This window comes from Chiloscyllium plagiosum, chromosome 41 (assembly GCF_004010195.1).
Source record: "Chiloscyllium plagiosum isolate BGI_BamShark_2017 chromosome 41, ASM401019v2, whole genome shotgun sequence".
Classification (NCBI taxonomy): domain Eukaryota; kingdom Metazoa; phylum Chordata; class Chondrichthyes; order Orectolobiformes; family Hemiscylliidae; genus Chiloscyllium; species Chiloscyllium plagiosum.
Window position 1 is genome coordinate 9,868,477 of NC_057750.1, and position 25,762 is coordinate 9,894,238.

The following is a 25,762-nucleotide window of genomic DNA, read 5'->3' on the forward strand; positions in this document are numbered from 1 at the left end:
CCGTATATTTCACTGCTGTCCGTGGTAGCTAGCTCAACACGGAATGGCCGCTTGACTTTCTACATAACAAGTAGTTATATTTCAAATGCAAGATCATTTCAGAACACCAGAAACCTCCTATTAACCCTGAAGACTTTTTTTCAAAAAACAAATGAAATAAAATGAAAGAACTGCAAATGCTGGAAATCAGAATCAAAACCAGAAACTGCTGGAAAAGCTCTGCAGGTCTGGCAGCATCTGTGGAAAGAAATCAGAGTCAACATTTCAGGTCCAGTAACCCTTTTTCAGAACTCAATATTCAGCAATCCAATATTCGAACAGAAGAAACATTATTGCCTTCGATGGTCAACAGCTCAAAAAAATTTGACTGTATCAAATTAATGAGCCAAATTTGTTTGGAAATAAAAACTGAAAGAACTGCGGATGCTGGAAAACAAAAATTGCTCGAAAAGTTCAACAAATCGAGCAGCATGGAGTCACAGAGTCATCGAGATGTACAGCACGAAAACAGACCCTTCGGTCCAACCCGCCCATGCCGACCGGGTATCCCAACCCAATCTAGTCCCACCTGCCAGCACCCGGCCCATTTCCCTCCAAACCCTTCCTGTTCATATACCCATCCCAATGCCTTTTAATGCTGCAATTGTACCAGCCTCCAGCACTTCCTCTGGCAGCTCATTCCATACACGCACCACCCTCTGCGTGAAAAGGTTGCCCCTCAGGTCTCTTTTATATCTTTCCCCTCTCACCCTAAACCCATGCCCTCTAGTTCTGGACTCCCCCACCCCAGGGAAAAGACTTTGCCTATTTACCCTATCCATGCCCCTCATAATTTTGTAAACCTTTATAAGGTCACCCCTCAGCCTCCGACGCTCCAGGGAAAACAAATCTGAGTTAATGTTTCGGGAACTTTTCCAGCAAGTGCTGCTTTTGTTCGAAAATAAAACCTGCTTTTGCACTGAAACACAAACTAAAAGGATTAAGCAACATAAAAAGTTACTGAAAAGAAAATTCAAAACTGCTTGGTGCTTATAATATGCAACAAACATTTATAAATGTCAGAACTAGCATTGAATTATGGGATCATAAACTCAGGGTGATACATCATAGATGCTAATGCCAATTCTTTGAAAGAACTATCTAATGGGTCCCAAAGTTCTGTCTGTTCCCACATAACTGATGTTTGCTCCCTTTACCCAATTCTCTTCTCAAAGTTACTGTTGAATCTGTTTCGTGGTCTTTCAAGATCATAACTCACTTTGTCCAAATATCTTTTTTTGCCAACTGTCATAAATCTCACTTCTCCAGTTACTGACCTTGTGGCCCATCAAAATAGTTTCTCCTTATTGACTCTTTTCAGTGAGCATCTCTGCGAAATCTCTTAACAGTCGCAGATGAAACATAACATGCTTGTGAAGTGCGGCTTCCTTTAGGAAGAATGAGCAGTGCCAATACAAACTGAATAAAGAAATGTTTAAGAGAGGCAGGACCAGAGAGACCTAGAGGGTTTGATTGTAAATCTACAAAGGAGACAGGCAAATTGAGAAAATCATGCCTTCCTGCATTGAGGCTTAGAAATGCAAGAAAATTATGCTCATTATTTATAAATCAATCACTGGTTTGACCCCAGCTAAATTATCGTGTTCCGTGCTGGGTAATGCATTTCAATAAGGTCAGGTCTCGGAGACAATTCAGAGATTTACGAGAATGGTACCGTGTGTCTCATCTTTCTGGGGCCGCTGCAGCTGCCCTGTGCTCTAAGGAGAGCAACCTGAAGCGTTTTAGGCTCTCCCTATAACTGGGATCTACCACGCAGTGTATGTGGCAGCCCATCAGAAGAAGTGCCACGTTTGCTCATGCAAGTGCTGTGGATGGAGTCTTTTAACTTGGGGAAGTGATTATGCTGCAGCTACCACATGATTGACTGGGAAACCTTCACACTCTTACCACTTGCTATGGGCACTTCAGGAGAACTTAAAGATTGACAATCAACTGGTTTGGTTGTGTTATGACACACCTTCTGTGGCCAAGGTGAGACATGAACCAACAGCTTCTGATCTAGACGTTGGAAACCTGCAGTGGTCCCAGAAAAACAAGATGCACCCTTCTCATAACTCTCTGCACTGTTTCCAAAACCAACATCCTTATTGAAATGCATTACTCAGAACAGAATACAATAATTCAGCTAGGGACAAACCGGTGATTTATAAATAAGTAGCATCATTTTTTTGCATTTATATGCCTCAATGTAGCAAGACAAAGGGATGGTTTGATTCTCTCAATTTGCCTGTCACCTTCATAGATTGACAAGCCAATCCTCTAAGTCTCTCTGGTCCTGCCTCCTTTAAAATGGTCTTGATTTAGTTCGTATCAGCACTGTTAATTCTTCCTAACGGAACCAGCACTTCACAACCACGTTAAATTTCATGCGCAACGTGTTTTCCGTTTCAACGATCCATCCAAGCTTATGACATAATGCTTTGGCCAGGACATACTGTACACCAGGAAATAGAGACCAAAAGAGGAATTAAAACCATCTGCAGGAATCTCTGTACTTCTCCAGATTTCAAAAAAAAAGAACATCGAACTGAGAGATTGTACCAATCAAGCAAGATCAAAAGGTGAGGGGTGACTTGATAGGAGTCGATAAGATTTTTTTTAATCCTCCAGAGTGTGGAAACAGGCCCTTCGGCCCAACAAGTCCACACTGACCCTCCTAAGAGTAATCCACCCAGTCTCATTTCCTTCTGACTTATGTACGTAACACTAGCAATTTAGCATGGCCAATTCACCTGGCCTGCACATCTTTGGACTGTGGGAGGAAACCGGAGCACCCAGGAGAATATGCAAACTCCACACAGACAGTTGCCCAAGGCTGGAATTGAACCTGGGACCCTGGCACTGTGAGGCAGCAGTGCTAACCACTGAGCCACCATGCCACCCTTATGAAAGGGTTTGAATACATAGCTGCTTCCTGTGTAGGTGACACCAGAATAAGGATCATGAACAACAGCCACTGATACACCTAACTGTGAATTCAGGATAAATTCCTTTACTGAAGACTGGTTAGAATGTGCAACATTTTACCAGTGAGAGTGGTTGAGGCAAATATCATAGATTCACATGATGGAAGGCTCGATAAATAAGTGAAGGAGAAAAGTAAAGGATACCATAAGAGAAGAGAATGGAAACAGACTTATGTGAAGCAAACTAAAAACCAAAAGAATTGCTGGAAATTAGAAACAAAAACGTATTACTGGAAAAGCTCAGAAGGTCAGGCAGCACCTGTGGAGAGAAATCGAGCGGCTCTTCCTTCAAACTGAGGAAACAGTCATTCTGATTTCTCTCCACAGATGCTGCCAGACCTGCTCAGCTTTTCCAGCAATTTCTATTTTTGTTATATGAAGCAAACATTGGCATGGATTCACTGGGAAAATGACCAGCCTGTGTGCAAATACTGCGTAAAACCAGACACACGGGAATTGACTTCAAGGCTCTAATCTCACTTTAAGACAAGAAAAGTAATGTTTATTGAAAAAAGTCCACTGAAGGTCATCACTCTTAAGGCACTGTGCTGGCTCCCTCACCATCACATCTTGGTCAGTTCTGCTTAGCTTCTTTGTAATAATCAGCTTTGCAAAGAACTACTTCCTCAATCAGGATAATTCAACAGAATGACAGGATGCGCATACACAACGATGCAGGCCATGAGTCTGTATCATTCGGCCTTCTTGGCTCAGCTTTCATTTTAAGATTATTTTGCCCGATTTCTCCCACTGGAGGACACAGTTTCTCCACATCCCTCAGCAAATGTTTTTGTTTAAAATATTAAGCAGTGATCAGATTATATCCCACAAACTTCTATATTCATGGGAATAGAAGCTATGTGTATGAAGTCTGTCGTCATGGTTTAACCTTCAGAATGCAAGTATCATTCTGGTGCAATATGGTGTTCCTGACTAACAAACCAAAGACATCAATATGAGGTTTCCAAATCCTTCAAGTAAAATGATACAAATTCTTGCAATAATGACAGCCATTGGAGTCACAGATGGAAGGTTTTTTTAAAAATCTGCTTAGAACTGAAACAAAGACCATATCTTGGGAATAACAACGGAGGGGAGATCTGATTGAGGTCCTTAAGATTACCAAAGGATTTAGCGGAGTCAACCCCACAAGCTTGCAAGAGAAACCAAAATGAACGGACCATAATCATAAGATAGCCACTGATAAATCCAACATGGAATTCTGAACAGAGTCCAGTTAGAATGGGGAACTTACCACCATATGGAGTGGTTGAGGCAAATCGCATAGATGCATGAGACAGGGCGCTGGATAAACATGTCAGGGAAAATGAAATAACAGGTTACCTTACAGGACCAGATGGCCTGGGTGGAATAAAAACAATTGTGAAGACCTTTTGAGCTGAATGACCTGTTACTGTACTGTTTGTTTTGTTACATTTTAGTAAGGAGGATTGTAATGGTTAACTTTTTACACTGCTTTCCTCATTTTTCTGCTTTGCACCTAGGATTCAGTGCCTAGGTACCTTTGTACCCAAGATGACGCTGCAAGTGATGACCTGTAACCCTTTCACTGTACTTCTGTGAGCACGTGACAATAAAGCTATTTCAAAATAACACACAATAATTTAAGATTTTTGAATTTATCACTCCATTTGTTGCTGAGACCCTCAAACATGCTTTTGTTGCCTTTCAACTTGACTATTCCAATGTTTCCCATCTTCCTTCCTCTATAAATGACATCGAAAACTCTGTCACCTATTCATTAAATCGCAACAAATGTTATTCACTCACTAGCTCTGCACTTGTTGAACAACACAGGCTCCCAATCCTCAATACCATCATTTTAAAGTTCCTATCCTTGTGTTCTCCTGCATTCAGGTGTGAAATGAAGCAGGCCAGCTTACAATGCGAACATTAAAACTGTGTGTGGTAAGTGAAACATGATTAAATCGTTACGCTCCGCACTATTCCATTTCTTGTTGATTCAACTTATGACAGATAAGCAAAATTTCAGACATAACTTTAGACCATTTATTTTTGTTTGCGAATCCACAGGATTGTCTACTCCAGAGAATCATGGATGCTGTATCATTGATTATAGCTACAGCAGAAATAGATTTCAGGACTCTCAAGGAATCAAGGGACATGGGGCAGGTGGGAAAGTTGAATTGAGATCCAACATCAACCATAATTGTATTAAATAACAGGTCAGACTTAACAGGTTGTTTAGACTAGCCCTGCTCCTAATCTTGTGATTAAATCCATACATAGCCTTACCCCTCCCTCTTTCTAAATCGTCTTCCAGGATTACACCTCTACAAGAACTGGTCTCACAGCACAGGCCTACCGCATGTCACAATTTCATCACCCCCTCCCCAATGCATGACATGCCCTCAGGCATCTAGGTTCTAAGCTCTGAAGTTTCCTCCCAAAGGCCTCTGTCGTTCCCTCTCCTCCTTTAAGATCACCAACTTGAACCTACCTGCTCTAAAGTCTCTTTCTTTAAAACACCAGCTCTAATATTGCACATATTGACACTTCACACAGGCAGCTGTGTGAAACAAGAAACAGAGATCATAAGCACAGCTCGCATAGGAATTTGTAGAGAGGCTGAGTGATGGAAAAGCAGCAGCGGGTCAAGAAAAGATGTCCCTAAAGCAACGCTCTGGAGTAGAAACATATGTATTTAAATGATGCCTTTCATAGCCTCAAAGCTCCTTGCAGCTGTGGAAGTATTTTGTTGTAATGCAGAAATGTGCAGTTTGCGACTTCCTCAGATAAATTCAAATGGAACCGCTCTGGATTGGTTGCAATCAGCAAAACTAAATTCAATAAATCGTTTCTCCCAAGTGGTGGAAGCATGCAAAATGCTCTGAGAAAGAATTCAAAGAGGGGTGGAAGTGTGGAATGTGCTCCAGACAGAAGGTAAAAGTCTTGGTATGGGTTGTATGTTGGAAGAGAAGGATCCCCTAAAATAGTGTTTCTCTAGCTGGGATCTGCAGATTCTTCTTGGAAAAGTGAGGTGCTGCAACAGCTTTCCAGAGGGTCCATAAAACTGTTGATCAGTACGTAAGTAGTACCTAAAGAAAGGTTTGGCGTGACTCTGGGGCAGGAGTGCGGTATGGTGACAACATGTACTGCGCAGTGAACTGGCTGTCTCTCCTATGGAGTAATGCTGAGTAAAGCAGAATGCCCAGCAACAAGACTCGTGGTTACAAAGGCTGGTGCCAAATGAGTCCAACTTTGAAGAAAGATTTTAAATATATTAAGCACTTGAACTCAGGGATGTGGCACCGAGTACACATTTGCCCAAGTATTGAGGACAGGACAGCATCGCATCGCAATTTTGAAAAGCAGCCCTTCGAATAAAAAGGTTCTGTCAACACGCCCCGACTACTCCAGCTCTACTTTCACTCAGTGGAAAAATAACTCTCCTCGCAATACCACCAAAGAAACCACCAAGCTAAAAATAATGAGAGGAACCCTGACTAAACCACTCTACCTTTACGAGAAACCATCAAAGTCGACAATGATAAAAAGAAAATTAACACTGTGATTACATGGGGCCAGGTTCAAGCAGTGAAAGTCTGAGGTAAGCTAGGAAAGGAGGAGCTTGGTGTCAGAAACTGCCACACATCTTAATCCCAACCTAGAGAAGAGGTGAGAAGAGAGGGGAGAGAAAATGTGTCGAAAGCAATCATTTCAGCTTTGGGGAAACCAATACAGAAGATCTCAGGCAGAACATAAATACGAGCAAAATGGAGAGAAGTTGAAGGCGAGATGCGATAGTCCCCAATAATGGTATTCTGTCCAAGAGTGAAAGATATATTAGAAAGCCTCCCTCTCCTTATTAGAATTGCATAGTAAATATGGCACTGAATGATGCTATTCAGCCCACTAAGTCCATGCCACCTCTCTGCAAAGTAATCCAATTGTGCAAGCTTATGTTAGCTTCACACGGGCTTCAATTTAAGGTGAAGGGCTGCTGCTCACGCTACGATCACCATCAAAGTCTGCACAGAGAATCAGAGAAGCGAGCAAATGATGCAAAGTTTGAACTTTAAAAGGTCAGAGGTTTCTGGAAAGGAATGGATTGGATTGACAAGTTCCACAGCTTTGAGACATCTCAGTGGTGGGAGCTGCTGATATTCAAATTGTCTGGCACAATAGATCCAACTTACTTCTTGGAGGCAACCTCTTTCCATTCATGAGCCACGTAGACCATTAACCAGTCTCCAGGCTTGCTGTAAAATCCACATCCCCTTCTGCCCATTGAATTATGATGCACTTATCCTGCAAGCAACAGGAGCAATGTTCAGCCTTTACTTCAGTAGCTAATAAGCCCCAAACTGCAGCAATTGCTATATCAGTAGGAAATGAATGCTGGCCAAAATCAGACAAGGCATTTACTATTTGACCAAGACATACAATAACTGAGCCATAATAAACCAATACACAATGCAGAAGCCAGAGCAGCCAATGGCTGTTTCTTCAGACCGGAGGGAGGTGTATAGTCATAATCCTCCAGAATTCAAAGCCAGGAACACCACTGTTTTTGATTTACATTAATAGTTTGGATGAGGTATGGGCATAATTTGCAGATGAGACAAAACCTGCAAAAATGGTAAAGTAAGGAAAACAGTATTGGCTTCAAGAGGCTGATGTGAGGCCATCAGTTTTGGAGAATGAATGAGAAACAGTACAAGTTAAAAGAGAGACTGGGGATATGTATGCACAAATCCTTCAAGGCAACAGGTCAGGTTACTGAACTAGTTAAAGCATACTAAATACTGCACCTTATAGATTGAGTATTGGAGTCCAAAGAAACATTTGGCAAACTAACTGTAGAAGAGCCCTTGGGGAAGACTGACTATAATACGACAGAATTCTTCATTAAGATGGAAAGTGAGGTCGTTGATTCTGATATTAACATCCTGAATTTAAATAAGGGATGTTACAGTGCTATGGGGTACGAGCTGACTATGATAAATTGGAATGTTACTTTAGAAGGATGATGGTGGATGGTCATTGGCAAATATTAAATAGCACATGGAGGAACTGCAACAATTGTTCAATCCTGTCTGGCACAAAATTAAATGGGGAAAAGTGGCCCAACTGTGGCTAATAAGGGAAATTAGGAAGAGCATTAGATCAAAGAACAAGCATACAAATTAGCCCCCCAAAAAAAGCAGCAGACCTGAGGATTGAGAGCAATTTAGATTTCAGCAAAAGAGGACAAAGGGATTGATTAAGAGGAAAATAGAGTAAGCTTGCAGAGAATGTGCAAACTGACTGTAAATGCTCCATTGGTGTATGAAGAGAAAAAGATTACTTAAGGCAAATCTGAGTCCCTTACAGTCAGAAACAGGGGAAGGTATAATGGGAAATGAAGAGATGGCAAACCAGTTAAATACATATTTTGTTTGTTCGCAAAAGGAGGATACAAATAATACCCCAAAAATATTGGCGAACATAGTGTGTAATGATAGGAGAAACTGAAGGAAATCAGTATGAATATGGAAATGGCTTTGGGGAAATTGATGGGATTAAAGGCAGATATATCTCAAGGGTCCAATAATCTACTCCCCAGAGTACTTCAGGAAGTGGCCCTGGAAATAGCAGCTATATTGATCATCTTTCCAAGTTCTATAGACTCTGAAACAATTCCTGCGTATTAGAGGATACCTAATGTAGCCCCACTATTTTTTTAAAAAGCTAGAGAGAAAACGAGGAATTATAAATCATATAGCCTGACATCAGTAGAGGAGAAAATGCTAGAATCCATTATAAGAGATTTCATAGCAGAACACTTGGAAAACAGTGACATGATCAGGCAGAGTCAACATGGATTTACAAAAAGGCAAATCATACTCAACAAATCTACTAAATTTTTCGAGAATGTAACGACTAGAGTTGATGAGGGGAAGCCAGTGGATGTGGTTGACTTGGATTTTCAGAAAGCTTTCGAAGAGGTTCCAGATAAGAGATTACCATGTAAAATTAAAGAGCATGGGATTGGGGTTAGTGTACTGAAATAGTTAGAGAGCTGGTTGATAGATAGGAAATAAAGTAAAAATAAATTGATTTTTTTTTTCCAAATGGCAGGCAGTGACTTGCGGGGGGGGGGGGGGCATCACAGAGATCAGTGCTTGGGCTCCAGCTATATCAATCAGTGATTTAGACAAGGGAACTAAATGTAATGCGCCAGGTTTGCAGACACTAGAAAACTGGGTGGAAGGTGAACTGGGAGGAGGATGCAGAGACACTTTGAACAAGTTAAGTGAGGGGGCAAATGCAAGGCCAGTAAAATATAACGTTGTTAAGTGCGAAGTTATCCATTTTTGGTAGCAAAAACAGGAAGGCAGTTTATTGGAATGATGACAGATTGGGAAAGGTGGAATGAGACCTGGCTGTCCTTGTACACCATCATTGAAAGTAAGCATGCAGGTGCTACAGACAGTAAAGGCAGCAAATTGTGCTTTGGTCTTCAAACTGAGATGTTTTGCATACCGGAGCAAGGATGTCTTGCTGCAATTACACAGCCCTGGTGAGACGACACCTGGACTATCGTGTGCAGTTTTGGTCCCTGATTTGAGGAAGGATGTTCTCACTGTCGAGAGACTGCAACCAGGATTTACAGACACTGATTCCTTAGATGATACATGTGAAGACAGACTAGATCGGTCAGGACTAATTTCACTGCAATTTAGCAGAATGAGAGAAGGATTCACAGAAACCTATAAAATTCTAACAAGACTGGGTAGGTTAAATGCAGGAAGCAGTTGAGGCAAAAGTATTGAATGTTTTCAATGAGTTCGATATAGGTCTTAAGGCTGAAGGGATCAAAGGATATGGGGAGAAGGCAGGAACAGGGAACTGAGTTGGATGATCTGCCATGATCACATTGAATGGCACAGCAGGCTCCAAAGGCCAAATGGCCTACTCCTGCTCCTATGTTCTATGTTTCACAAGCCTTCTCCCCTAAATTCATCCATGCTGTTCGCTTCATCCACTCCCTGTGGTGACAAGTGCATATTCTCACCATCCCCTGGATAAAGAGGCTTCTTCTGAATTGCCCACTGGATTTCTTGGGCAACTACCTTAAATTGATGATCGCAAGTTATGCTCTTTGTCTATTCTTTCAAAACCCTCATGGCTTAGTCTTTTTTCAGAGTCAACCTGGTCCTCCTCTTCCCAATAGTCTATGTCTTTCCTGTACTCTGGTGCAATCCCTGTAAACACCTTTTCACCCACTCCACTATCGCTATCTTTTCTAATGACAACCAAAATTATACACAGTACTCCATTAATAGTTGCACCACGATTCATAGGAAATAGAAGGAGGTGGTCATTTAGTCCCCTGTGCCGACTTTCTTATTCTGGACCACAGTTGATCTTCTCGACACCAGTTTCTTGCACTGACCTTGGATCCTACAATATATTTCTAGATGTTAAAGTTATCAGTCTCTGTCTTGAGTATGCTCACCAACTGAGCCAGCTGAAGTGGAGAATCCTAAACATTCATAACCCTCTGACTGAAGAAATCCCTCCTCATCTCAGTTCCAAATGATCTATCCCTGATTCTGAGACGGCGTTTTCTGTTTCTGGAATATTGCCACCACTGCCTTAGCTAGCAAAAAACATCCAGTCATTTAACATGACTTATTTATATTTAAACAGAAATAATCCCAAATGAGTGGCTTGTTTATGTTGCGATATTATTGCCATGCTTTATTTCTCTTATTGATCTGTGTGTTTGTACTTTCAGATATCTTCACTCCTGCCCCTCCCCACCCCATTTGATAACATTTTCCACGTGATATTACTTCTTTTATCCAACTGTGATTGCCCACACTAATCTATGTTGAAATTCATTTGTAAATTATACGTGAATATTAATAGTGGGCACAAAACTGCCAGTGTGTTATAAAGCTGTTCTGGTTGACTAGTATATTTTAGGGGAAGAGATTTATTCGGGTTAAATGTGATTCTAGACTCTCAGCAATGTGGGTGGCTCTTAACTGCCCTCTGATACAGATAGCAAGATACTCAGTTGTCAGCATTCTCTCAAGGGTAATACTGGATAAATAAATACAAAATAAGGGGTTTTAGGACAGCTGACTGTGGAGGTTTAGAGGAGGAAATTCAAAAGCTTAGGGTGCGAGCCAGTGAAGGTATGGATCTGTAAACCTGTGCTGTGACATATTAGAATTGTGATTCCTAGGCTTGTTATGCAATTCCACTTACCCTGGCTTCACCCAAATACTGGGAACTGTGCCTTCAGCAGTCTGAGCTCCAAATAATGTTATCGTTAAAACCTGTCTTTCCATCTCCCTCTGCTCTTTTAAAAGCCTTCTTAATGAGCAGATTTTTAGTAATTCCTTCTAACATCATCTTCATTGACTGTGTCACTGTTCGACTATTATTCAGTGGTTAGGTTTTCTACATTAATGGCGAGCTGCAGATACAAGCTGTTGTCATTGGTAACAGAACCTATGTTGCATTTTTACCGGTAGAATTAATATTTCCAAACAGGTAGCAGCCTTTTTCTTTCATACAATACTAAGTAATAAAGTAACCACAGCCCCCAACCAGATCATATTCCAATGCAGATCCCAGCATCCACTTTGACTTAGCAGTAGCACTTTCTTATCGCAGATTGACGTTTGTCTGTCTGTAAGATGTTCAAAAGACAAGACAACAATATGAACTAGAATATCAACTGCCTTTATCTGCTAAGTATATCTTCTGTTGCTTAATAAAACATCACGGCATCAAGAGTCTCCTTGGCTAAAAATTATTGTCTGGTATCTGAACCTCCTAGGTTCAGGCCACCCACCAAAGATTTGAACCCATTATTTAGGCTGAAACTTCAATGGAATGCAAAAAGAAAGCTGCATTGTCAGAGAGATGTTAAACCTGAAACCCTGTCTTCCCTCTCAGGTACACCTAAGGAAAGGGTATTATGGTCAATATTTCTCCCTCAATTAACATCATAAACAGAATGTATCCTATTACTTTGGAAGTCTGTGTAAATTGACTGCCTTGTTTCTTACATGACAAAACGACGATACTTCCAAAGTATGGGAATTGACGATAAAGCATTTTGAGACATTCTGAAGTTCACAGAATTATAGAAACTTATAGAGCACAGAATTCTGCCATTTGGAGCCACTATGTCCATGACTGCCAAAATACAGCTATCCAGAATAATCCTGTCCTTGTTCCATGATCCTGCACATCAAGTTCATATACAAGTATGCTTTAAATGCAATGAAGAATTCTGCCTCTCCGCTCTTTCAATCGGTGAGTTCCAGACTAACCCTAACCCCACTCAACATGAAAATAAATTCTTCCCTATTCCCATCTATGCAGTGAATGTTTTACATCTGGTTATTGACCTGTAAGAAATAGGCCCTCCCAATCCAGGCCCCTCATTATTTTATACATGTTGTAAACTTCCCTTCTGTCTCCTTTGTTCTAAGGAAAATAAGTTCAGCCTATCCAATCTTTCCTCAAGGCCACGTTGCAATGGTGTCACAGAAATGCAGATGCTTCCTTCTCTTCGGTGATGGTTAGTCCTATGGAAGGTGAATTTGGGGCATTGAGAATGGAACATAAGGAGACAGCAGATGAATTCAACAGGTATTTTTCAACAGCCTTCATCCCAGACAATGCAGATAACATACCAAAAATAGCTACAAACCTGGAACTGGAAAGGAGAGAGGAACATAAGAAAATTATAAATCACCAGGGAAGTGGTTCTGAGCAAATTGTTGGAGCTGTGGATCCTGATGAACTTCATCCTAGGGTCTTAAACGTAGCAGCTAACTAGATGTTTAATGGACTGGTTTTAATAATATATCCCCTAAACCTTGGGATGCTTCCATTAGATTGGTAAATAGCAAATTTTATTCAGACATAGAGTGAGACAGAAAGCAGGAAACAACAAATCAATTAGCTTAATGTGTATCATGGGGAAGATGTTAGAAGTTATTATTAAATGTATCATACTTGGGAACATCAAAAAAAATACAAGGCAATCGGGTAAAGAACCAACTTATGGGAGCTTTTGAGGAAGTACATGAACTGCGGATAAATTTACTCAGTGAATATATTCAGACTTCCAGAAGATTGTTTAAGACATTCTACATCAAAATTATTGCAGAAGATAGAAGTTTATGGTGCGTGTGTGTGTTGGGGCAGGGGGGGGTAGTTTAGGTTTAACATATTGGCATGAAGAGAAGATATGCATTATAACTGGAGTCAGAATCGGCATAAGTGGATCATTTTCTGGACGGCAAGACAACAAATAGTGCGCCACAGAAATCAGTGCTAGAGCCTCAATATTTTACAATTTATACAAACTTCTCAGATGAAGGAACCAAAGGTATCGTTGTTAAATTTGCTGATCACACAAAGATAGGTAGGGAAGTAAATTTTGAAGATGGCATAAGAAAGCTCCAAAGAGATATAGACAGTGTGTGGAAAAATATGGCAATTGGAGTATCTTATGGGAAAATGCGAAATTGCCTTTTTTGGCAGGAAGAATAAGAAAAATTATCTAAATGATGAGAGATTGTACAGCTGAGGTTCAGAAGGATCTGGATGCCCTACTACATGAATCGCAAAATGTTTGTATGCAGGACCAGCTAACAATCAGGAAATTAATACAGTGTCATTGTTTATTACGAAGGGAATATTGAATACAAAAGTATGGAGGTTTTGTTTCATTTATACAGGTTGAGACCACATCAGCTTTCTGCAGGAACCAAAGGTATCGTTGGTTCTCCCGAACCCAGGAACCATAAGTTGAACTAGGGTGGACTTTGTCTTTTACTTTTTACCTTCTGTCAAAATACAACACACCATGGCAATATGGCATATAAATACTTTTTGCTGCAGTTTTTAAATAAAAATACAAGTGATAAAAATAACTTCTCTATTCAGCCTGGAGTACTGTGTACAGTTTGGTTTCCTTATTACAGAATATAAATCTGTTAGCAGTTCAGTGAAGGTTTACCAGACCCAAATCTGGAATGGGGTGGGGGTTGTCTTAGACTGAAAGGTTGGACAGTTTAGGCTTGTATCCACTGGAGCTTAAAAGAGTAAAAGGCAATTTATTTTGAAACGTAAAGATCCTGAAAGAGTTTAACAGGGTGGCTGGGGAAAAGGAGATTCTTTCTTTTGGAAGAATCGATAACTAAGGTAAGCCATTGAAAACAGTTTTTTTTTAAATAACGGGAGGTTGAAAATTTTTGGGATTCACTTCCTCAAAATATGCGAAAGCAGCGACTGAATCTTTTAAAGGCAGAAGTCGATAGAAGGTGGTGAAAGGTTATCAGGGATAGTTCAAATAAATGGAACATAAAACTCAGAATTAAAATTAACACCACCAATTGCCATTTGCAAGGAGAGTGTTCCAAATTTCCTTTGATTGCGTAAATGTTTGCTAACTTCTCTCCTAAAGATCTGGCTTTAATGTTTTTGGTTATGACCCAGAAGCTTAGATTTCTGATGGTAATGGAGTCTGCATGCCGTTTGACAAATTTGATTGAAACAGTCCTTATCTTCAGAATCTGAAGGAATGGAATCCCAGTGTTTCTTTTTTATTGATGGGATGTTGGCAGCATTAGCAATGCCAGCATTTGTTGCCCATCGCTAATTGCCTCTTGAACTGAGTGGCTTGCCAGGGAAATCACAGGTAGCAAGGCCTGCATTTTACCATCAGGAAAAACTGCAGATGCTGGAAATCAGAAACAAAAACAACGACTGCTGGAAAGGTTCAGCAGGTTTGTGGAGAGAAATCAGAGTTAACGTTTTGGGTCAGGTGACCCTTCCTCAGAACTGATGAGCTCTGTGGGCAGCAGTTCTGAGGCAGGGTAGCTGGACTCGAAATGTTAACTCTTGATTTCTCTCCACAGATGCTACCAGACCTGCTGAGCGTTTCCAGCAATTTCAGTTTTGAATCTGTATTTGATCATTCCTAATTGCCCTAGGAACTGAGTGGCATGGCTAGGGGCCAATGCAGGTGGCCAGGGCAGTATTTGATCATTCCTAATTGCCCCAGGAACTGAATGGCATGGCCAATACCAATGCAGGTGGCCAGGGCAGTATTTGATCATTCCTAATTGCCCCAGGAACTGAATGGCATGGCCAAGACCAATGCAGGTGGCCAGGGCAGTATTTGATCATTCCTAATTGCCCCAGGAACTGAATGGCATGGCTAGGAGCCAATGCAGGTGGCCAGGGCAGTATTTGATCATTCCTAATTGCCCCAGGAACTGAGTGGCATGGCTAAGACCAATGCAGGTGGCCAGGGCAATATTTGATCATTCCTAATTGCCCCAGGAACTGAGTGGCATGGCTAGGGGCCATTTCAACTGACAGGTAAGAACCAACCATATCTCTGAGGGCCCGGAGTCACGTGCAGGCCCAGACTGAGATGAGGATGGGGCAGATTTCCTTTCCCTACGCGGGGCTCGATCGATTGACGGTCACCGTGACCGAGAAATCCCAGATCGTGCGTTACCATTAAAGGGGGAGGGGAGGGGAGGTGCAATCCGATGGATATCCTTCTTTCGGGAGGAGGTTGTTGTTGTTGTTGTTGGGTGGACGGGGCATTCGGCCAGTGGTTAGGCTCAAATACTGCCCCCTCGCCCCCCGCCCCATTCCTGAACCGAGAGGGGTCGTGTGTTTTCCCACAGCCCGGCCCGTTCCTCACCTCACCGTTCGCCGTCGCCGGCCTCAGCGCTACCTCACTGCCCCGCGCCGCCATCTTGCCAGCGCCCGCAACAACCAACTGCGGGACTTGGGCTCCCTCCCCTCCCCCGGGGGTCAAACGGGAATCTCGCGCGTGACCTCCCAGCGCGAGACGAGAAGACAACGGGGGGGGCGGAATAACCGCGTGAGGAATAGGGCCGCGCCATCATTGATCCTGGCGGAATCCCCTTCCCTCCCTCCCTCTCTTCTCTCACACGCCTCGGCGCTGCCCTCTGCCAGGACCAGTCGGCACATTACAGTCACGCAGCAGGGGGAGGGGGAGGGGATCGACTCTTCGGCCCAACCGGTCCATGCCGACCCATGATCCCAAACGAAACGAGCACCCCCTCCCCCCAAAAAAAACATTTCTTATTTGGGTGTGCTCGCCTTTAAAATTGCGTGCAATTCTGGCCACCCTGTTGTGCGAAAAGAGGCACACAGCACAGAAACAGACCCTTCGGCCCAACTCGTCCATGCCGCCCCATCATCCCAAATTAAATTAGTCCCAACTTGCCCGCTCCTGGCCCAGGTCCCTCCAAATATTTCGTATTAATGCACTTATTTTTTAAACTGTGTGCAATTCCGCTCTCCCTGCTGCGGGAAGGATGCTGTGAAACCTTCCCAATAAACCTGTTGAACAATAATTTGGTCTTGTGTGATTTTTCACTTTGTCTATCCCAGTCCAACATCGGCACCTCCCCATTGTGAAACTTAGAGTCATAGAGATGTACAGCATGGAAACAGCCCCTTCTGTCCAACTTGTCCACATTGACCAGATATCTTAATCTAGTCCCATTTGCCAGCACTTGGCCCATACCCATCCAAGTGCCTTTTAATGTTGTCATTGTACCAGCCTACACCACCTCCTCTGGCAGCTCATTCCATAGGGTCCCTTTTAAATCTTTCCTCTCACAACCTCCAGTTCTGGACTCCCCCAATCCAGGGAAAATACCTTGTCTATTTACCCCATCCATGCCCCTTATGATTTGAAAGGGTTCAGAAAAGATTTACTAGCATATTGACATGGTTGGAGGGTTTGAGCTACAGGGAGAGGCTGAATTATGCTGCAGCTATTTTCCCTGGGCCGTCTGAGGTTGGGGGGTGACCTTGTAGAGGTTTATAAAATCGTGAGAGGCACGAATAGGGTGAATGGCTAAAGATTTTCCCCTGGGTGGGGGAGTCGTAGAGGGCATAGGTTTAAGGTGAGAGGGGAAAGTTTTAAAAGGGCCCTAAGGGGCAACTTTTTCACACAGAGTGTGGTGCTTGTATGGAATGAGCTGCCAGAGTAAGTGGTGGAGGCTGGTACAATTACAACATTTAAAAGGCATCTGGATGGGTATATGAATAGGAAGGGTTTGGAGGGATATGGGATTAGATTGATTTAGGATATTGGGTCAGCATGGACAGGTTGGACTGAAGGGTCTGTTTCCATGCTGTACAGCTTTATGACTATGATTCTATGACATTATAACTGTACCCGCATCAACTACTTCCTCTTGAAGATCATTATCTTATTATCCAGATTTAAGCTGAAAAATTTACTGCATTCGCTGCACCCGATGTGGCCTCCTCTACATTGGGGAGACAGGCCGCCTACTTACGGAACGTTTCAGAGAACACCTCTGGGACACCCGCACCTACCAACCCAACCACCCCGTGGCTGAACACTTTAACTCCCCCTCCCACTCCGCCAAGGACATGCAGGTCCTTGGCCTCCTCCATCGCCAGACCATGGCAACATGACGCCTGGAGGAAGAGCACCTCATCTTCCCCCTAGGAACCCTCCAACCACAAGGGATGAATGCAGATTTCTCCAGCTTCCTCATTTCCCCTCCCCCCACCTTATCTCAGTCCCAACCCTCGGACTCAGCACCACCTTCTTGACCTGCAATCTTCTTCCCGACCTCTCCGCCCCCACCCCCTCTCCGGCCTATCACCCTCACCTTAACCTCCTTCCACCTATCACATTCCCAATGCTCCTCCCGCAAGTCCCTCCTCTCTACCTTTTATCTTAGCCTGCCTGGCACACCTTCCTCATTCCTGAAGAAGGGCTTATGCCCGAAACGTCGATTCTCCTGCTCCTTGGATGCTGCCTGACCTGCTGCGCTTTTCCAGCACCACATTTTTCAGGTCTGATCTCCAGCATCTGCAGTCCTCACTTTATCCAGATTTAAGCAAAGTATGGCAGAAGCTGAAAAAAAAATTGAAATGAGAACAGAGAGTGCTGGAGAAACTCTGCAGCATCTGTGCACAGAGAGTAAGTACCAAGGAAACTGTGCAGGTCTGGCAGCATCTGTGAAGAGAGAAACAGAGTTAACGTTTCGAGTCTGGTGTGACTTCACTGTTCTGATGAAGGGTCACTCCACCCAAAACACTAACTCTGATTTCTCTCCACGGATGCTGCCAGACATGCTGAACTTTTCCAGCAATTTCTGTTTTGTCTCTGATTTACAGCATCCATACTTTTTTTTTCCCAGTTTTTATGACTCCAGTGTTCTGAAGGGGGGGTCATTGGACTCAAAATGTTAACTCTTTCTCTCTCTCTCTCTCCACAGATGCTGCAAGAAAAGAAAACAGGTTAGGCATATGGATTTCAGTGGGCTTGGTTCATGTTTTCTAAATGATTAAAGTAATTAAAACTGAGTTCATAGCGTTGCTGCTGCTGCTGTTCACAGATGTTCAATTAGTAACATGTTAAAGGAGTGAATAAATGTCTGATCACATACTAACTGTAATTGTCATTGCATGATTTCACAAAAGTTGAAAAACCTGCAGTTGAGCAATTTTGCTTGAGCTTTCATGCTAGGCTACCATTTATTTGCCTATCCTTAATTGTCCTTTAAGAAAGTAACAGCAGTGAGATGAATTTGTGAACTGCTGCAGTTCATTTGTTGTCGGTAGACCCTCAATAGTATTAGGAAGGGAGTTCCAGGATTTTGACCCAGCGACAGTGACATAACTGCTGGTATATTCCCTGATGAGGGGCTTTATTCCTGATGAAGGGCTTTTGCCTGAAACGTCGATTTTATTGCTCCTCAGATGCTGCCTGAACTGCTGTGCTCTTCCAGCACCACCATATCCAGAATCTGGTTTCCAGCATCTGCAGTCATTGTTTTTACCTGGTATATTTCGAAGTCAGGTTGGTGAGTGGCTTGGAGGAGAATGTGCAGATGTGTGCTGCACCTCATGTGTCTGCTGGTCTTGTCAGACACTTAACCAAATTTCACATAATTTCTCTGCTTTTCAACTTGTGAGATTTAATTTGTGCATATGTACCATCCTGCATCAAATATTCTTTTTGTGATCTGTATATCCATATCCCCTCGACTCCTTTGCTTTCTCTACGACAGATTTACTTTCCAAGGTAAAAGCAAAATACTGCAGATGCTGGTAATCTGAAACAAACACAGGAGCGTGCTGGAGAAACTCCACAGGTCTGGCAGCATCTGTGGAGAAATAAATAGAGTTAATATCATGCCAGACACGAAACGTTAAGTCTTGATTTTCTCTCCACAAATGCTGCCAGACTTGCTGAGCTTCTCCAGTGTTTTGTTAGAATCATTGAATTCCAGCAGTATGGAAGCAGACCATTCAGTCCATCGAGTCCACACCTCCCCTCTGTAGAGCATCCCACCCAATCCCTACATTTCCCATGGCTAATCCACTCAGCTTGCACATCCCTGGACACTATGGGGCAACTTAGCATGGCCAATCCAACTAACCTGCACATCTTTGGACCATGGGAGGAAACCCACGCTGACACATGGGGAGAACATGCAAACTCCATACAGACAATAACCTGATACTGGAACAGAACACAGGTCCCTGGTGCTGTGAGGCAGTAGTGCTAACCACTGACCCACCATATTGTCAAGTAGTAGAGTAGTCCCTCAGTATAGCATTGGAAATCTTTGTTCTGAAGCCCTAGAGTGGGACTAGAACCTGAAATGTAGAGGTAAGAGTGCAATTAACTGAGCAAAGATGGACAGTAATTCTCTGTACTTGTTTATTTTCTAAGGGCTGTACATCTCTATGACTCTATGAGCAGTTATTCCTTCCGTTACAATGCACATTTGTCTATATTGAAATTTATTTGTCATTGACTCAGCCATTCTGTAACTTTGTTAATATATTTTATTGCATACCCCAATTCCCTTTCTTAAATTTCGATACCGTACCAATACAATTCAAATCATTTATGTAAACAGTGAGTAACAGGGGTTCCTTGCGCCTTCCCCTGTTGTACAGTACTCCTCCGTTCACCTTTAACCCCTCCTTTTTAAATTCTCTGCCTGAAGGCTGGTCCTAACCCAAGTACCATAATACCCCCATTGGTAGGAAAAGATGGTAGGTCCCAAAATCTACCCCAGAGGAAACAAAGATCAAAACATATGCTTTTGGTAACAATTAGAGCTACACTGGCTGGCCATCCACTGGCCTCCATCAAGGACTGATAGGTAACTGTGGCAATACATCTCACCTGTTGTAGTCCAGTGCTATGATCTGCCTCCAATATTCTTTCCATTATAATTGGCTAACTAAGAACCTCTCCAGTCTTACTATCTGCCATCTGAAGGACTTACGTGTTGAAACTCACCCTGTTTGGGTTGCATTCTGAAAGCACCTTCCTTAGCCTGGGATGGTACCTGAAGCTACAGATTCTGACTCAGATGTTACCCATTGCAAGACCATAACCCCAAACCTCTGTTTCTGTTTTGTAGTCTGTTTGTTCTCAATTTGGCCCTATATCCCACCTTCGCTGATGAAGGCACTTAGAGCAACTATTGCAACTTGTGAGGTTTCAATGTGACATTTCAGCAAACAGTTTACAATAAAACCCACATATGCTAGATCCCAAAGCCAAGTTCGTTGTTCAACATGGATAATGATCCTTGACTGCAATCTTTTCTTTCTAGCATAGCAAGAACAGCATAACACCAAGTAATGCCAATATCGCTTTGGAATAAAGAAAAACACTAAAAACATTTAGAGAATTCTTCTTTAAAGATTGTAATCTTTCAATTCACAGCTATGTGATTCTTTAAACAATTCATTCTCCGTGTGGAATGAACTCCTACAGAAGGTGATGGATGCGGCTCCAGTTACAACGTTGAAAAGACATTTGGATAAGTCCATGAGTAGGCAATGTTTGGAGGGATATGGGCCAAGTGCGGGCAGGTGGTACTAGTTTAGTTTGGGAACATGTTCGGCATGGACTAGTTGGACCAAAGGGTCTGTTTCCGCTGTTGTGGTTCTGTTCGCCGAGCTGGGAATTTGTGTTGCAAACGTTTCGTCCCCTGTCTAGATGACATCCTCAGTGCTTGGGAGCCTCCTGTGAAGCGCTTCTGTGATTTTTCCTCCGGCGTTTGTAGTGGTTTGAATCTGCCGCTTCCGGTTGTCAGTTCCAGCTGTCCGCTGCAGTGGCCAGGATATTGGGTCCAGGTCGATGTGCTTATTGATAGAATCTGTGGATGAGTGCCATGCCTCTAGGAATTCCCTGGCTGTTCTCTGTTTGGCTTGTCCTATAATAGTAGTGTTGTCCCAGTCGAATTCATGTTGCTTGTCATCTGCGTGTGTGGCTACTAAGGATAGCTGGTCGTGTCGTTTCGTGGCTAGTTGGTGTTCATGGATACGAATCGTTAGCTGTCTTCCTGTTTGTCATATATAGTGTTTGTGCAGTCCTTGCATGGGATTTTGTACACTACATTGGTTTTGCTCATGCTGGGTATCGGGTCCTTCGTTCTGGTGAGTTGTTGTCTGAGAGTGGCTGTTGGTTTGTGTGCTGTTAAGAGTCCTAGTGGTCACAGTAGTCTGGTTGTCAGTTCGGAAATGCTCTTGATGTATGGTAACGTGGCTCCTATTATAGGACAAGCCAAACAGAGAACAGCCAGGGAATTCCTAGAGGCATGACACTCATCCACAGATTCAATCAATAAGCACATCGACCTGGACCCAATATACCAATTACTGCAGTGGACAGCTGGAACTGACAGATTCAAACCACTACAAATGCCAGAGGAAAGATCACAGAAGCGCTTCACAGGAGGCTCCTAAGCACTGAGGATGTCACTAGACAGGGGACGAAATGTCTGCAACACAAATTCCCAGCTTGGCGAACAGAACCACAACAACGAGCACCCGAGCTACAAATCTTCTCCCAAACTTTGGTCTGTTTCCGTGCTGTATAACTCAATGACACTTATAGAAAGAGGGCGTCTTTCTAAAGATAATATTTATTGTCCATCCTTAATTGGTCTTGAGAAGTTGGTGATGAGTCATTTCCTTAAACTGCTGCAATCATCGATTGTAGGAACACCCACACTCCCACCAGGGAGGGAGCACCAAGAGTTTGGCACAATGACAGTGACGGGAATGCTGATATAGTTCAACGTCAGGATTGTGTATGGCTTGGAAGGGAATGAGCAGAGAGTGGTGTTCCTCATTATCTGCTGTCCCTGTCCTTTTAGGTGGTAGGGGCCACATTTATTAATTGGTGAGCCTCACCTTCAATATGGTTTGCTTGCTTGACCAATTCAATTAAGAGTGAACCACATGGTAGGTCTGGAATCAAACATCGGCGAGGGAACATGAGGGTATCAGATTTCCTTCTCTTGCATTAGCCAACCAGATGGATTTTCTTTGACAATCAATGACATATTCCAACAGGTTTAATTGGAAGCACACTAGCTTTCGAAGCACCGCTCCGAAAGCTAGTGTGCTTCCAATTAAACCTGTTGGACTATAACCTGGTGTTGTGTGATTTTTAACTTTGTCCACCCCAGTTCAACACTGGCATCTCCAAATAATGACGTATTCGTGATCATCAATACTAGCCTTTGATTGCGCCCTCCAAATTTATGTAACTGAAACTCTTCAACTGCTGTGGTGGGATTTGAACTAATGTTCCAACCATCAGTCCTGGATACTTCTCCAATTCCATATTCACAACAGTACTACATTTTCATACATGTAATTTTTATTGAAATATTAATGGAACCATTCCAAACTAGTTCATTGCATTGTATTTACATCCTGTGGCTTAACTCATTTAATTTACAACCTTGCACTATTGTGGATAAATATTACAATAATCCAAACATTAAGTCTTCAGGGCAGCTCTTATTGCTATCACAGCGAGTCTTTCAATTTTTATGGCTCAAAATTCTTTTGATTGAATTTACTGAAAGCTGCCAGTTGCTTGGTGTTGGAATTCCTGAGCAGTTCTAACTGCCTCTGCCCTCTTCGCAATAAATACTCGATGTGCATAACATCAGTCCTGGGTATTTCGGAGTTCCTGCGAAATTCACTGCAAACCAGAGGCAAGAATCCCGGTTTCCCCTTGGCAGCTCGGAGAAATTGTTTGTAAAGACTTAAGACTTGTTTCTGCAGCTTGCTGTGTCTAACCATGGCGTTAAAACAGCATCAGCCTGGCTCTGGTAAAAGAGTAAAATCAATGTTGTGGCACCTCCTCTATTTAACTTCCAAAATATGTCATCAACATCAAGCCTACACTTGCAATTGCTCTGAAGAAAGTACTGTTTAGATTAGATTACTTAGTGTGGAAACAGGCCCTTCGGCCCAACAAGTCCACACCGACCCGCCGAAGCGCAACCCACCCAGACCCTATTCCCCTACATTTACCTTCACCTAACACTACGGGCAATTTAGCATGGCCAATTCACCTAACCTGCACATTTTTGGACTGTGGGAGGAAACCGGAGCATCCGGAGGAAACCCACGCAGATATGGGGAGAATGTGCAAACTCCACACACACAGTTGCCTGAGGTGGGAATTGAACCTGGTTCTCTGGCGCTGTGAGGCAGCAGTGCTAACCACTGTGCCTCCTTCATCAGGGCTTTTGCCTGAAACATCGATTTTCCTGTTCCTCGGATGCTGCCTGACCTGCTGTGCTTTTCCAGCTCCACTCTAATCTCCAGCATCTGCAGTCCCCACTTACGACTATTTGATGCTTCTGTAATGTGATATTCAGTGACCCTGCCTCCTCCACTCTGGGGAAGAAGGCTCCTCAGATTTATGAGTCTCTGAAACATTTCCCCTCATTTCAGGTTAAATAGCAGACTCCTTATTTTTAAATCGTGTCTCCCAGTTCTAATCTCTCGCACGAGCAATACATCCTGTCAGCATCCACCCCGTGAAGGCTCCTTGGGTTTTTATGTATTTCAATGTTTATTCGTCTCTGGAAAAGAAAGGATTTGTTTTTAATTTATTCATGAGTGGCACAGTGGCAGCACTGCTGCCTCACAGCACCAGGGACCTGGGTTCGATTCCAACCTCAGGTGACTGCCTGTGTGGAGCTTGCACAGTCTCCCCGTGTCTGTGTGGGTTTCCTCCGGATGGTCCGGTTTCCTCCCGCAATCCAAAAGATGAGAAGGTTAGGTGAATTGGCCATGCTAAATTGCCCGTAGTGTTCAGGGATGTATAGGTTAGGTACATGAGTCAAAAGTAAACGTCTGGGTGGGATACTCTTCGGAGGGTGATGTGGTCTTGTTGGGCCAAAGGGCCTGATTCCACACTGTAGGGATTCTAATTCTTAAAAATAAGCGTGCCTCATTTGTGGAATGCAGGCGTTGCTGGCTAGGCCAGCATTTATTACCCGTCCCTAATTGCCCCTTGAGAAGGTGGGGGTGAGCTCCCTTCTCGAACCACCTGCTGTGGGCTGACCCACAAAAACATTTGGGAGGGAATTCCAAGATTTTGACTCAACAACAGGGAAGGAATATTTATCTATTTCCAAGTCCGAATTGTGAGTGGCTTGGATGGGAACCTCTAAGAAGTGGTGTTTCCCTGTATCTGGTGCCCTTCAAGCTGGAAGTGGCCATGGGTTTGGAAGGTGCTGTTTGAGGATCTTTAGTGAATTTCTGGATTGAGGGAAGATGGTGGTGGATTGGCAATGTCACTAGAGTAGTAACCTAGATTCAATATGTTAACTCTGTTTCCTCTCCACAGATCCTATCAGACCTCCAGCAATTTTTGTTCTTGTTCGCAATCCAGAGACCCAGACTAATGCTCAGAGTACATAGTTTAAAATCCCACCATGGCAGCTAATGAAAATTAATAAACCTGGAGATGAAAGCTAACTTCAGTTATGAGGACTGAGGAAACTGCCTCCCCAAAACCCAGACAAAAACCCCCAGCATTCCCTCTCCCTCAACCCCAAACTGATGAAGCTCCTGCTCCCCAGATCGGAGTCCTTTCCCCTGCTCCATTCCCTTCAGCCCCTAATAGGATCAGATGGCCCAACACATACTGTCCAATTTCTCCACCATGCCTGCCAGACCTGACATTCCCCAAACTCACCCTGACCTAAACAATCCACTTACCCAGAATTCAAGGCTGAGCTAGATGGATTCTTGATTAGCTGGGGAATCAGGTGTTATGGCAGGAAAATGGACGTGAGGAATGCTGGATTAGTCATGGTTTTTATTGAATGGTGCAGCAAGGTCAGGGGTAAGCAGCCTACTCCTCTTCCCATTTCTTACCGTCTTACCCCAGCCTCCTGGCACACTAACCTCACACATAGCTCATGTTGCAACAGTCAAGGTCTGCAATGCTGGACCTTTTTTTTAAAAAACCTGAAAATATTGCTCCAGGAAACGGAGCATGGTTTGCCCACCTGACCACCCGTCCCCACCCGTCCCCACCCCATCTGTTCTCAAACACCTCCCCCGGACTAGTATACCCCTCACTTCCCTGATAGTAGAAGGGTTGTGGGGTGAACTACCAGCGCCCTATCCTCCCCTGACTGCCCCACCCTAACCCCCCTCCCCTCTCCTACTGACCCTCACTCCATCTCCATCCCTCCCCTGGCTGTCCTACCTCCCTCCCACTGACTCTCTCCTGACTGCCCTACACCCAAGTCTCTATCCCGCCCTCCTCCTACCGACCCCACCCCATCCTACACCCAACTGCTCTGCCCCGCCCCGGTTTTACAACCCCCCCCCCTGCACCCCCC

General features: G+C 43.4%; 2 protein-coding genes and 1 long non-coding RNA gene across 7 annotated transcripts in view; 1 reads left to right on the forward strand and 2 right to left on the reverse strand.

Annotated features, from left to right (window-relative positions):
* Nucleotides 1-15,855, reverse strand: part of clptm1 (CLPTM1 regulator of GABA type A receptor forward trafficking) — a 63,403-nt gene extending 47,548 nt beyond the window's left edge. Inside the window, exon 1 of one of the 3 annotated variants that reach the window (XM_043680901.1) lies at nt 15,751-15,855. In XM_043680901.1, coding sequence (XP_043536836.1) covers nt 15,751-15,804 — 54 coding nt within the window. In that variant the 5' untranslated portion in view covers nt 15,805-15,855. Of the gene's footprint in view, nt 1-7,207; nt 7,268-12,489; nt 12,668-15,750 lie in introns of those variants that run through there. The other 2 variants (XM_043680900.1, XM_043680902.1) reach the window with 2 other exon arrangements.
* Nucleotides 15,856-17,897: 2,042 nt separating this feature from the next.
* Nucleotides 17,898-18,517, forward strand: LOC122542826. Its single transcript, XR_006309871.1, has 2 exons — nt 17,898-18,045; nt 18,344-18,517. It is a non-coding gene; the product is annotated as an uncharacterized LOC122542826 (long non-coding RNA).
* Nucleotides 18,518-22,757: 4,240 nt separating this feature from the next.
* The window catches only part of sdhaf1 (succinate dehydrogenase complex assembly factor 1), a 4,008-nt gene continuing 1,003 nt past the window's right edge, over nt 22,758-25,762 (reverse strand). The window contains exons 1-2 of one of the 3 annotated variants that reach the window (XM_043681089.1): nt 25,131-25,155; nt 22,758-23,221 (exon numbers count right to left, since the gene is read on the reverse strand). In XM_043681089.1, coding sequence (XP_043537024.1) covers nt 22,938-23,195 — 258 coding nt within the window. In that variant the 5' untranslated portion in view covers nt 23,196-23,221; nt 25,131-25,155 and the 3' untranslated portion in view covers nt 22,758-22,937. Of the gene's footprint in view, nt 23,222-23,746; nt 24,029-25,130; nt 25,156-25,762 lie in introns of those variants that run through there. The other 2 variants (XM_043681088.1, XM_043681087.1) reach the window with 2 other exon arrangements.